The following is a 14,372-nucleotide window of genomic DNA, read 5'->3' as shown; positions in this document are numbered from 1 at the left end:
TCTCTCTTTCTCTCTCTCTTTCTCTCTCTCTCTCTTTTCTTTCTCTGTAATTAGGAAAAAAAAAACTTACGTTGTGGGGAAAGGTGGGGAGTGAACTTCAATGGCAATTGTTTAATAGTTCTTTGTTGTTTCTGTTGTTGTTTTTGGAAAACAAGATAAAAGAGAACCCCAGAAATAGCCTAATATAATAAAAAAGAAAGCTTGGGAACTAAGCTATATAATTGCAGACCAACATAATTGTTTCTGCTTCCTTATCTGTATTTGCAGGGGGGAAATGGTTCATTCATGGTCTTTGCCTGAAACTCTAAGTAAGGATAGCGAAAGGCTGAAAGTAATTAAATATGACTGTGGAAGAAATGGGAAGCAGTCTTGTAGTAGTCTGACCTTGAGCAGAACTCAAGCAAGTGACACTGGAAGCTATAGCTGCAAATATCCAACAAGTGCTGTGAAAAAGAAGAAGGAATCTACTGTCTATGTATTTATTAATGGTAAGACTACTTTTTTTAACACTTCTTGGAACTTTCATTTCAATGTGGCAAAATGGATTTTAAAAAATGCACGTCAGCTATGGTGAAATACAGGATTTCCAATGATTTCAGCCTTGCAAAATATGATGAAAAATTACCAATTTATTATATTAAATCTGCTTTCTTACATCTTGCAAATACAAATGCTAAAGTTTTATCTTTTATGAGAAAAAAAAAYGAGGAAAGAAAGAGACCAAATCCAACAAGTCAATTCAAGTAGCTATAACTTCACAAGGAAGTAGACTAGAAGTGAACCCGAAATGGGTGTTAGAGAAGTCATGTTTTACAGAATCAAATACTGTTTGATGAAAACTGTACCTTTGTCACAACGTCTTCTTTAAACTGTGACTGTATGACTGTAGATTTCTAGACAGTTGAAGGATGCTGATACTGCTTTCCACATCACAGGATTTTCTTATCTTGTAGAAAGTTAGCATTTGCACATCAGCTTCATTAAAAACTAACTTGCTTCATGTTACAAAGATTGTAAAAATCTCAAAGAAGCAGACCCAAGCTATGTACAACCGTGTGTTATTGTGCAATATGTGGGAAATGTTGGAATTAGGTCAGTTAAGCTATAATAGAGGTTGTTTGCTGGTTTTGTTTTCTTCCAGGATATTAATCAGACACTTCTCAGAACAACTAAATTCAATTGAAATAATAATAAAAGAAGSCCTCTAGGTTTTGCATTTTAACTTTGTATCCTAGTCTTGATTTTTACAGCAAAATAAAAGTTAGTAGATTAAGGCATCATGATTCACAGATTTTGGGAGCCTGGATTAGAGAGAATGTGCAACTGGATTTTTTCCAAATTACGTGTCTGCTTCTTCTAACGAGTTCACATCAGAGTGAATTAGCCTTTGTTTCCRTTTGGTGACATGAAGTGTGGGACTGGTGCTGTGAGAAAGCAGAACAAAGTGGATCTCTCACTGCAGTGATAGAAAATAAGATACTGCTCTTGGTTATTGTGTGTTGCCTTGATGAGAATTATTGAATAATTCATGCTGTTCATCCTGCTTTTCACATCTGAAACATAGCGCAGAATATTTTCTCACCCAGCTATTTACCTACGTGAGCCTTACTGTCCTAATTCACTGGCTGTGAATTGGCTTTCACCGACTGCAGAAGCACCATGAAGCAGAATGAAAGTAGGTTATTCATCTAGTGGCAAACATTTCCCACTGCTTTGCAAAACTTGTGATTTTCTTGGATTTTTTTTTTATGTTTCCCATTTTGTGATCATATCCTTGAGCCTTCTACCTTGGACCTCCTCTCTAACTGAGATCTACCCCAAATCCTCTCCRCTTACAACATGAGAAGAGCAAGGATACCTGGAATCCTGCCAGAGAACCACTGTACTAAAACAGTTTTCACAGTATATGAGATCCCTTCATGTTTTCCTGGTCTTGAGGTGTAAATTCTTTTGGATCCTGAATTATGATAAATGGAAGACACAATCTTTCTAACTTGTTCACTTCTTCCTGAGTTGTGTGCAGCTTCTTTACATATGAAAGACAACCTAAGTCAATTTATGAAACACGGTTATCTGCCTAAAGGATTCACATGATGGAAGAGAAACCTGTCATTGGAAACTGGAAATTTTGGAAATTTTGGAAACATAAGAATTCACTGGAAACTTTGATCAGTTCCCTTTCCCACGCCACACACATACAAAAAAAAAAAAAAAAAAAAGAAAAGAAAAAAAAAGAAAAAACCCAACAAACAAACAAGAACAAAACAAAACAACAAAAAAAAAACCCCAGATAAAACAGAGGGCCTGAATGTTCTAGTTACGTCCATTTTCCAAAAACATATTGGTATTAAATGTTCATATCACTTTTGAATGTAGGAATTAGATGAAGCTTCACTCCCTTCCTTACTTGACAAGAAAGAAAAAATCTTTGTGAGACAATCTGAGATCATATTTCAGCATCTTAATAATCTTAATTTTTAGACAATCCTTTCGGTTGAAAGTCAGATTTGTGGCACTTATCACTAGGATTATGTCCTAGTAAGCACATAAATGAGTTTGGCAACTTACCGATAATGAGGGAGGTTCATAAAATGCCTGTTAAAAATATCACTCCATTTATTCAGAGTACAAAAATAAAAGGGTGCTACTTATTTTGATCAGTATAGCACTGGCATTTGTAACCTCCCAAACCAAAACACTTGAATCTCTTAATGTAAGTCATTGGCAACTTGTTAACTGAAGCCCTGCGTGCTGTTCAAATATCTGACTCAAGCGAGCTAAGATGGGGACAAAGGAAACCTTTTAAGACCATGCTTCTTGAATTTTAATTTTATTTTGAATGGATTTCTGGGAATAGATTTTATTTGGAAATAAACATTTGTAAAATTTGGGTCACTCCTAGTTTTGGATTGTTTCCTGTGGCAGGACGTTGTGTCAGGCCATTTCCCGTATCAGCTCCATGTGGATGACCAAGGCGCCTTTTTCCCATGTCTCAACGTGCAGCAGATGAACAAATAGTTGCTATTTACAAACACAGAACCTGAATCAGGAAAGTTGATATTGTTTGTACAGGAAGTCATCACTTACTGTTTTTAAAATGTTATTCATTTCCGTAATTGAAGTGATACTGAATATGAAGTGAATAAAAAACAATAAAACCATTAAGTTCTTTGGTTCCGTAATAAGAATATACCATGGCAGAAGACAAGTTTATAAGAGGGGGACTGCGAATCCATGTGCTCCTGCATTATTTAAAGTATTTCTGGAGTCTAGTGTTGGAGTGATCAAGAACAGTCAGGCTGGTTCCTGACTGTTCCCACATCCCATTGAGGGTTCCTCATGGAGGGTTCCAACATCCCATTGAGGAGCAAGTCAAGACAGCGCCTGAGTTTTGGGTGGAGAGGTCACCACTGAGTAGCACAGGGAGCAAGGAACTGTATCACAGGAACACTTGGCCACACACAGCTCCATGACAGAGGCATCCAGCAGGAGAAATTAATTCTCCAAAGAGCCTTGGACTTTGCTCATAGAAAACTCACGTCCTGACTTCCACCATGAGCCATGGGAAAAAATCTGAAACACAGCAAAGCCTCTTTGCCAATTTCTTCATTTGCTCCAATGGAAAAGGGCTCTGATGTCTGTTTGGTTACACAACTGCAGCCTGGTAGTTAAATGGAAAGATTTGTAATGAATAATTTCTGTGTACGTTGGAGTACGATGTGGAGAATTTTCTGCTTGAAAAGAGATCATTATGGAACAAAGACATTTAAGCAACTCCAAATTATCAGTAGGCTATTTTGAAGCCTACACAGATTTCCCTAGGGACCGTGTGAAGGCTCGTCTTTCTATCTGCCTTTATTCTGGTAGCTCCAAGATGCTCTTTTTCTAGTTGCTGGAGCTCATTTATTTTCTTTCTTCCTTGAAAATCTGCAGTTCTCTACATTCTTTATTCTCATGGGCTCTTTCTTCTTAGTATTTTATCACCTATTCTCATGGTAGGGCAGAGAAAAGACAATATGTTAAATTACATTTATATATCAAATCAAGGTTATGTCTTTGCAGAAATTTAARTGAATCAAAGCTGAAATGTTGTTTCCTCTTGTGATAACAATAACTTTAGGCTATACAAGAGTATGTTTTAATTCTATTACAATAGAGATTTTTTCTCCATGTGAAATTGTTTTCTAGTTTCAGGGTACTAATTTGACTCTTCCTCAAATTTGTTCTTCTTCTCGTCTCTCCTTGTATTCCCCATGTGCACATGTGCTGACCATCTGGGTGCTCTGCCTTGTAAAGTGACCCATTTGCTGGCACTCTGGTCAGCAGTTTAGAGAATTTCAAATATCTCTATTAACTGTGGATATTTGAGAGGTGTGTCAAGCTGGGCAGTCCAAAATGTAATTCTTTATCACTAGTGAGTGCTTCCAAATACAGACCTGTGACATGAAAAAAACACTTGATGCTTTGTGGGATTTTTTTTTTTTTTTTTTTTTTGAGTGTTTGTTCGAACTCTAGAATTGCCTTCTGCAAATGCTGAGTGTGGATTCTCCTTTGGGAGGGCCAGTTGTTGGCAGAGGGCTGGATCCAGCCCCACAACTGACATGGATTTAGTTAGCCATTTAACCTGTAACTTGAATGGTTTGGTTCCCATATAACTCAAAACGTTCTCCATCACAGAACAGGGAGGACATCAAAAGAATTCCCTGGAAGGATTTTTTTTCAAGATCAGAAACTTCAAAGTCAAAATAATTTGGCAGAGAAAAAAAAGTAGCAAGACAGAACGCCCTGAGTATGAGCAGAAAGAGACTTTCTCATTCTTCTCTTTTTTCTTATCCAGAAATAACTTAGTAAGGAAGCAATGGAGGAACCTGATAGGCCAGAAACCTTTTCCTCAATCATGCTTTTCATTTTTTCTTTGCTTTTGGCACAGCAGTAGGATGAGTTGTACATTTTTGGCTAACAACATCAGAGTCAATAATATGATAGCATTTCGGTTGCAAAAAGGAAACTAGTGGAAGCTAAACTGTGCTACAGCTGTTTGTGGACACGTTTTTAGTGTCTAATGAAGTTCCTGTCGCCAAACAGAGCCCTTTAGGATTCCTGGACATAAATCACTTGTATTTGCTGTGGTCACGAGTAGYGTCACCACTGAGCATAGCCTCCACAAGGCTCCACAGCTGCACGCTGAGCTCGCCGAGGTCCTGCTTCCTCACACGGGAAGCTTATCGCTCTTGGTGAAACAGAAATACTTCTCCAAGATAAACCATGGTTGTATCTGGACAAATGTTTTGAATGCCCATTAACCTTTTTAAGAAATAACTTGCTCATCATCGTGATTGCTCTGCTGTGAATTTCCTGGCTAACATGGATAAGAATATTTTTCCTTAACAAGTGTAAGCATGTTTTAAGTGTGTTATGGACTTAGATAGTTAATAGCCTGGTGTAAATTCCCTCAAAAGGAGAACAAGCAAACCCTAGCTAGAAATTGCACTATAGGTATGCCCACAATGCCTTATRTTTGAATGGGCTCCAGACATAAAATATTGTCCTCCTTTTACTTCTCCCAGACTTCTGTGTCTGTTAACTTAAATCTTGAATCTTCCTTAAATATTTAGACAGTGTTCGAAATAAAAGGGTGTTATTTTATAGGCTAAGGAGAGACCAGGGTAGAAAAGCCCTCCTTGCAGAGAGCAAGACGTGCAACCCTTCCAGACATGCAGAAAGGGATTTCTTTCCTTGCAAACACAGACATCTGCATGTGAGCAGGTTCAATAAATGTCTTTTCTAGGACATGATTCTTCTCATCCTGAAGCTAACCAGATAGGTCATCATGCCAGAATTCCTTTTATTTTTTTTCTTTCCAGTGACTACTTGAGCAGGCTGGACACTAAGCTCAGACAGAGATGTCAATATTATACATGTAGAGGTGAGATAAAGTCCATTCTCAGAGAGCAAGGCTCTCCTTGAATTAATTTTGAACAACCCTAATGATATAGCCAGAATTACTAAAGTTAAATAGGGTGCATCAGTGCAAGGAAAGGAATTTGGCAATTGGCTTGTTAGCTTTTGTGAAGTTTACAAGTACATATAATAATAAATCTGGTCCTGTTTGTGTGCTTGGGGAAGAAGTTTTATGTGAATATGTTGAAACTGCCTCAGCTCTTTTTGCCTGACAAAATCTTAATGACAGGCTCAATATAAGCTGGTATATTGGAGAACCCTTAGAGGAGAAATTTATTGAGGTCCATCAGTCTCTAGTGATGGACCTCAAACTTTCCTGGAGAGACTTTTCTTCTCTCTTTATGTGAGTAACTATAGCTGGGTTTATTTAAAAAAAAAAATGTAGCCAAGAATGCAGAAATAAAGAACTTTCTAATCTTTTCTGAAACTAGTATTATGTTGCTGGCTGATTTACTTCTTTGTAAAAGCCCAGAAATAGCCTGGACTGGTTACTGATACTAGAGATAGACTACTCTACTGATACCAGACATGATATTGCTTGTGTTCAGTCTCTTATCAAATTTGAATATGGCTGCCAACCAGCTTGGAAAAAAAACCTGCTACTTATGTTCTTTAACAATAATAGCAAGTGACCTTCATGGATTTTGTGATTTCATGAATGCTCCTTGTGGTTTCAAGTTGATTGTAAATGAGAGCTATTGTAAGGAACATGGTCAAACTAACATACACTCTTTATCTCCAGGCACAGGAAAAAAAAAAAAAAAAAAAAAAAAGAGAGATTTTAAAGCAACTTAGCATATGCAAATCTTCTAGGGTATCCATCTTTTATTTTCTACCCTTACCAGCAGCTCCGAAAGAAAAAAAAAAATGAAAAACAAGGTCAACTCAATTGGATTTTCCATTCTAAAGACTGATGGAACTCGCATGGATTTCAAGATTGGTCAGACACTCTCAGAACAGCCGACTGGAAGTCAGAATCCCACTTGGCTCTTTTCTTCCCATCCCCTTTAAAAGGTCTGGATCACCATGACATTCCTGTTATGCCTAGAGCTTTCCGAGCATAAAACCGTGTGTGGTGAAGAAGGCCTAAGGAGCTGAGAAATTCCTTTCCTGAAGCTGACTCTGAGGACTGCCAGTGGGAGGTGAGGAACACGTTCCAGCCAGGAAGGCTCTACCTCCCCCCAGGAAGGAATTAGGGGAAATGTATCCGTAGCCACTGACAGCAGATAGAAATGGGAGGCCAAGAGGAAGAACGGAGTGAGCTCTGCTATTGCTTGGGGGGCAGAAAGACTCTACGTCTGGAAGTGGGCTCAGCTCTGGCTGCTCCAAGCTGGGAGACCTGGCCCCAGTTTCTGGTCTCGGAGCACCAAGAGTATCCCCTTATAGCCATTAAGAAGCAAGAAGAATAAAATCAAAGGGAATCAGGAAAAGCCTCCGCGCTCATTATGAAAACAAAACTGTGCAAGGAAACATGATGCGGATTCCTTTTAATCAAAAGCAGGAAGACATTTGGAGCACTCGGGGCCATCGATTGCCCTCCGGCCCGCGGCGGAAGTCCCYGCTGATGTCAATGGGAATTCTGCACGCGAGCCGCGGGGCTCCCGCGTCCCGGCGCCTCATGAGCGCGCGGGAAGGCTGCGCCGACGGACGCCTGGAGCCGGGACACTTCACTTGACTTCCATGCAGCACTTCATTGACTTCTCCAGGCGTGAACATGCATTTCCAGCAAAGGAAAAAAAAAAAGGAAAAGAGCAAGCGTGGCGTTTTGTGCTCGTTTCCTGTCCCTGCCTTGGGATGGGCAGGGATCCTGCACAGCCCCCCTCRGCTCGGTATTGGCATCGGCCAGTGGTGACACTGTGTCTGCCGGCAGCTCCGGTAATCTCCAGAGCAGCTCTTCCTCACTTGGAACGATCTGCAGATACAGGAAACTGCTTTGCAAAGCTTGCTGGTTTGGGGCAGGAGCTCTTAGTTTTGTGACAAGGACGAAGGAGTCTTTAGGGAGCAGTAAATCCATTTGTCTGGGGATGTGAAAGGGCAGGTGACCTCTCCCATGGTTGCAGCCCCTGGAAAACAGAAAAGGTTCTTTTTGTCATGCTACAAACAGGTCCATTCTTGGTCTTTCTTTGAATCATATTGCAAAGGAAATGTTAGACTAACAAGTCCTTAGGGTATTTTTTATTATATAAGCATCCTCTGTTACTCCTCAGTTCCTTTTGCTATCTTGGTGGACATTTAACACCTATTGTTAAATGAAGTATTGGGATAGTCTTTCATTTTAGGAACGCTGTGCAAYGATTCAATCAGACACTAATATAAATTAAAGTTGAATTTACTCCTCTTCCTGTTTAGTATCTCAAATGAAAACATCTTTGCATATAAGAAGAGAAGATCTTAAAGACAAGATATTTTTATGACACTGGGAGGTGCAGCTCCTACTTTTGAAAGAGAAAGGAAAGCAATGTGTTTAAAGAAAGAGCTATATCAGCCAAAATAGATCCATGTGCAGGAGTCTGAGACCAGAACATTTCAGTAAAGTACTCCAATTTACTTTTTCAAAAAAGGGTCAATTCTTACTTTCTTTACTCAGTTTCTTTCCTGAGAAAGAATCCTATGTAAGATATTGACTGACTGAGAATATTAGGATATACCTGAAAAAAAAATGCATTGGGGCTGAAGATAAGCATGAAATTAATGTCTAAATATTCTACTATGTTAGAGTTAAAAAGCCAGTCTCCTATGTGAGGTTTGGGGCAGGCTGGCTGCACTGTGAGGCCAAATAAGCTGTCAGATTCGAACACCTGCAAAGAAGATTTGGAGTCAGCCCGTGGCTCGAGCCCCTCTTTGTTAAAAGCTACAAACAATAGCAGCAGCAATGTCCCTTGGTCCCAGCGATGTCCCCTGGCCCCAGCGCCAGCTATTCAGGACAATGCCCTTTGTCAAAGSGATTGTTCAAGGGACACCAGATGACTCTGCCAAGCTTCAGTTATTGAGCTGAATGAAATAAATGTTTTCCTGGCATTTTCATTTACCTTGTCGCTTACAAAAGAGGCATATAGGTATTGTGGTAGCGAGAAGGGGAGTGATGATTAACTCTTGCTATTCTGTGGGCTAAGAGTAGGTATTTCCCATTGATTTCCCATTGATTTCCTTGAAGGAGCAGGAACATGCTCTGTGCAAGGGTTTTATTGAACAGTGATTTTCAGCTTACATCCCATCTAATTGCTTCTCCTGGTAATAATAGACTAGAAATGGCCAATAAGAAGAAACTGCTTCACTCCCAGCAATAGAGAACATGCTGTAAAGGGAAAAAGTGTCCTTTAACTTGCCTCTGTTTTAAAGGAGTTATCAATGCACAGCTACTGGTAGTAATTTTGTTATTGGTAATAACAAATGTATTTTTAAACTCTCCATAGCCTTGTAATGAACTTGTTTAGATAAAAGTAAATAAAAGCATAATCTGAGGACTTTCTCTAGCTATCATTATGGACAGTGTGAATCAGTTCCTTCAAAGATATATCCATGGTTATATTTCCCACACATTAACCTTTCAGATATTAACCTTTTTCTTTTTGTCTTTCCTCTGCAGATACAGGCAATCCCTTTGTAGAGATGCATAGTGACATACCTAAAATAATACACATGACCGTGGGAAGAGAAATGATCATTCCATGCAGAGTTACAGCACCCAACACCGCTGTCACTTTGAAAAAGGTACCTTAAGCCAATGTACTCTGAAAGGGCTATATTTTTAAAAAGTTCTGTTGTTTGCAACTCTATTTAATGATTTTGAAATATTTCAACAACTGAGCAGTTTTTAAATATAAAGTCTAGGTATTTTTTATTATATAAGCATCCTCTGTTACTCCTCAGTTCCTTCTGCTGTCAGTGTGCACCTGTTGGAGGTGGGAGGGTTGGTCTGATATCTGAGAAAAGGGCTCCATCAGTTCTGCACCTTAARTGTTTCATGCCATTTTAATAAACTTTTGCTGAGAAAGCTTTCTTAAGCCCTGGAAGGGATTTTACTTTCACGAAATGAGACRTGCTCCCACGTTTTCCACTACCTTTCCTTCTCTTTCCTCTTTTCCTCTTCTTTAGAAGTAAGAAAGTGCAGGGCCTGGAGATTTTCTGGGATGGTATAAGATAATTTTTCAGATCTTTACATTATCTCAGAACAACCGGCAACTTTGCTACTTCCTTGGCTCTATAAGTGCACTGATCACCAGGCTACACTGGTTTCTCATTTCTCTTTTGGGCAGTTTTAGAAATTCTAGATGCTTTCATGTGGGAAAGCACAATTATTTCTTTGCCATGCATATAAATCTCAAGGAACTTAATTGACCTGTATGTATATAGTAATGGCTTTGGTATAGAGAATTTCACTTCTTCTTAAACTTCTTTTTCTTTGGCTCAAAAATTACGTAGAAGTGCCGGTTATTATTTCAAAATAAAGCAAGTTCTGCACATAATAGAGTAAGTGTTCAACATTGTTACTAGAAAGAGAAATTTGCATTTTTATAGAATAACATGCAACAGACAGGCAATACCACTATAAGATGTTTATTTAAATCAGTATAAGTCGTTGACGCTTCTTTGATTGCAGATTTACACTAACCATGTGTTTTATTTTGGCTTAGAAGTTTACAAATTTTACATGGTGCTGCTTGCTAATATTAGTGCTGGTTTAGCCTCTTGGTTTCCAACTGTTAGCTCACATGAATAAAATCTAAATGCAGACAAAATAAAGTATTATAACCTAGATTGTTTATATATATGTGCAYGATCACAGGGAGCTTTCCATCAAGATATGGACCATAGGCAGATGGTGCCAAAGATTGTGACTATAGAATCAAAAGAAAATGAGGCTTAGCTTATACTTTATATGATATATATTGCAAAGTGGGATCTTATTTGAGTATTGTAGTGTTAAAAATCTCTAAAAGGCCTCTGAAATCTCAGCACATTAAATTCCTAACTGAGAAAATTCCCGTCAGACTTCATTCTTAATAAACATAATAAAATTCTCCTCCTTGTTTGGAGAAGATTGTGTCATATTTGCTCTCTGTTTTTATGTGAATTTGGCTTTAGTTTGAGGTCAGGGTGTAAGATGCATGAGTCTTTACACCATTAAAAGCAGGTGTAATGCTTTGGGAAGGAGAAAGAGGTGGTGGAGCCAATGCTTAACAGAAAGGATTGGTTGCTTATATGTTTTGCCTTCCAGGAAAAATAAATATGCTCCCTAATCCATCCCAGAATTTCCTGAAGTATCTAAACTACAATACCTCACATCATATCTTACTTTATTTATCAAGTTATGACATCYATGTATGAAGATTCCGGCATATTCCTTTGCTCATAGAACAGCTAAGAGATGTGTTAAACGCATTTCACAGCTGCAGGCAYGCTACTTCTGGAGAGTTGGGAAAAAAACTATCCTGTGTTTTCCATTTAGCAATAAAGGAGGAAGTCAGTGCCCTCATAATGCATCCATGGAGCTGGAAAACCACCCTCAGCACTAGAGTCATTAGATTCTGCATTCGRTATTGCCAGGAAGTGAAAATATGGAATAATTTCTGTAATCTCTCCCTTCTGAAAGAGCTCATTGGTAAAGTCACGTGAACACTGCCTACAGCATTTTACTCCCATGTAGTGCTACTTTGTACTGTTAGTGCATCAGTATCAGAAAGGTTTATTATCCATGTTCAACGCTACAGATTTTATTGCTAAAACTGGACCTCTACTTTAGTCAGTCCTCTTGTGATGTTGTGTTGTTCTGGCTGAATGCCTGTACCAACTACACTGTAGAGAATGTCAGTCCACTGAAATACTTMATAGGCAGATATCCAGATCCCCTAAAATAGTCATCTTCATCAATATGCTTTTTGGCAACTTCATTTGCAATCCCTAAAAGGAGATAAATTTTATTATGACCAAAGTATGCACTTCCCTTGCTTCTTCCTCTGCTTTTGTTTTGCCCATCTGTGAAAGCATCACAGGGATGGTTTGATCCCTTTATTCGCTCTTCTTTCAGCTTCTCTGCCAAAAATCAACAATGACCTTTTCAGGAATAAAGGCAAATAAGGCATAGTTCTGAATTCTTAATAATGCCACATCATCCTTCCCAAATTGGTGGAAGGGGAGGTGTGAAAAAAAAAGACAAGCATACAAAACTCTAATGTACATTTTTACAATGCTTTCAGATGGTCTTCATATACAATCTCTCTTTGGAGACGTGAGGAACCATACCTTGGCTATGTATTATTGACTATGCATGTATTTTCAAAACCTTGTGATCGCACTATCTTAATGCCCCTTGGTTAAAATGCTCTAGGGTGGCCTGAGGCCAAGGTCTTTCTGCTTAGGGCAGAGCAAAGAAACTGTGTTCCTCTAAGAGTGTGAGACAGGCTACCTGAACCAGTGCAACCAGCAGAGGAGAGTAGCCTGGAGCAGGACCAAGTAACCAGGAAAAGCAAATAAGCAAAGAGATTYGGGCTAGGAAGGGTCTTAGGGATGAGAGTGAGTTGTCGAACTTGTTCTTTGAGAGAAAATTCTGGTATTTCTATGAAAGGGGCTTGTTGCAGTACTTTGGTCTTTCTTCCACTGATGTAACCAGAGACTAGCTATGTCACAGGGCATCTTTTACTAGTCATAGACCTCAGTTTTCTAAAGTTTTCCTCAGCAGAAACCAAAATATGGCCATTTCTGCTTTTGTGCACATCTTCATGCACATCTGTTTTCCAAAGAGTCAGGTGGGTAAATTTTACATGTAATGATTTGCCTCCAGGACAGAAGGACCTTTTGGATGAAAAGACAACTGATCATATTTCAGTGCTGCAACATATGGTCTTTGTAAGCACTTTATTTCCAAGATCCAAACACTTCTTGGGTATTCTTTGTTTTTTTMCCACTTCTGAGGCTAAGGTAGCACAAATTCAGTAATTGGCCAATGAGCCAATGAGTGTGGAGTGCCTTCCCCTGAAATATCAGTCTATGGAGGATCTGGTTTGACTTGCTCTTTGTGGTGTACCTGAAAACTCAGATGTTTTCCATCAATGCTGAAGTAGTTTGGTTTCTACCAAAGCAGCAGAGGATAAATCCATCTGAATCTTGAAAAATATAACTATGAACCAGCTAAACAAAGCTCAGATATTTGCTTTATTTAGAAACAGGAATGGCAACAGAGTTCTTAAAGTYCAAGATAGTGTTGAATGGTAGCCAGATAGCTATAACACAACGAACTATTTCTTGTGTGTGTAAAACACACCTCCTCTGTGATTTACATGCTTATTATAGCCTCTTATCAGCTGTTGTAAAGATAAGGAATTCTACCGCGACACTTCTGTGCTCACTGTAACCGTTGTCCATTTGATTCGTGGTGTGTTTCTAGTGGTGGAAACGGCATGAGAGGAGCAGGGGTGGTCTTAAGGGCAGCTCTCCACATGTGTTGAGGTTGGATTGTTTGGGAGAGGGCTGCTGTGCAGGAAAGTGTTGGGTGGTCGCGCTTCTCCTGCCGCTGGCAAACATCCATAAGAGCCTGTTGGTGGGAAGGAGTGGGCTGGCCAGCATGCAGGCTCAAAGAAAAGGGAGGAAAGGGATGAAGACTTCATAGGGAGGCTGGCAGCACAGAGAGAAAGAGGCAATGGTTCAAGAGGGTTAGCGGACCTAGACGTGGAAGTGAGTAAAAATGCCAGGGCACTGCTTAGGGCACTAATTAAATGAAACTCAGCTATACAGTCTTMAAACACATGCTACTTGCACTATTTTTTTCTTTTTTTTTTTTTTAATTAACAAAAACAGAGTCAGAGCCATGCTTTGTAGTCTTGGTTTTGCTGATCTCCTTGCCCTCCGAACAGTGTATTTGTTATGCCAATAAGACTGCATAATGACAAAAGAGGGTTGGCATGAAAGCAAGAGGTGTTCCCTAAACTTCAATGCATGTGCCTGGTTTGCCTTTTCAAGTTCTCTAGTATAATATTAAAACGGGCTTAAAACCCAAATAATGTTAACATAGATTATTCCTCATACTGCAGGCAAAGAGGAATGATTGATGTGGCAATACTCTAATCTGTGTTGGGTTTCAGATCTTAAGTTTTTGAAATATTTGACAACTTTACGTTATTGGGTCCTCAACTTCAGAGGAAGTGCCTATTTTAAAAAGCACTGAGCACTTTTCCTCTGCAAATGTGAAGTGTAAAAATATTTCTAGGAATCTTTTCAAAGCCCCTAGACATTGTAACTTCCTTCATTCAGGTTCTCAATGAAAGTGCTCAAGGAACCTCTGTGGATTAAACATTTGTACTCTACATCAAATGTAATGACTTTAAGATATTCGTGCACTGTGACCTGTCAGCTTCAGAATAAGTGTTCATGTCCCTTTCCTTTCCTTTCCTTTCCTTTCCTTTCCTTTCCTTTCC

At 39.1% G+C, this 14,372-nt stretch overlaps 1 protein-coding gene across 1 annotated transcript in view; it reads left to right on the top strand.

Moving 5' to 3' along the window:
* FLT1 (fms related tyrosine kinase 1) overlaps positions 1 to 14,372 on the top strand; it is a 109,684-nt gene that overhangs the window by 16,315 nt on the left and 78,997 nt on the right. The window contains exons 3-4 of the mRNA XM_026049819.1: positions 268 to 488; positions 9,548 to 9,672. Coding sequence (XP_025905604.1) covers positions 275 to 488; positions 9,548 to 9,672 — 339 coding nt within the window. The 5' untranslated portion in view covers positions 268 to 274. The remainder of the gene's footprint in view (positions 1 to 267; positions 489 to 9,547; positions 9,673 to 14,372) is intronic.

Source organism: Nothoprocta perdicaria, unplaced genomic scaffold, assembly GCF_003342845.1.
Source record: "Nothoprocta perdicaria isolate Ctin4 unplaced genomic scaffold, notPer1 scaffold_62, whole genome shotgun sequence".
Taxonomy (NCBI): domain Eukaryota; kingdom Metazoa; phylum Chordata; class Aves; order Tinamiformes; family Tinamidae; genus Nothoprocta; species Nothoprocta perdicaria.
This window is presented reverse-complemented; position numbering and strand designations above follow the sequence as displayed.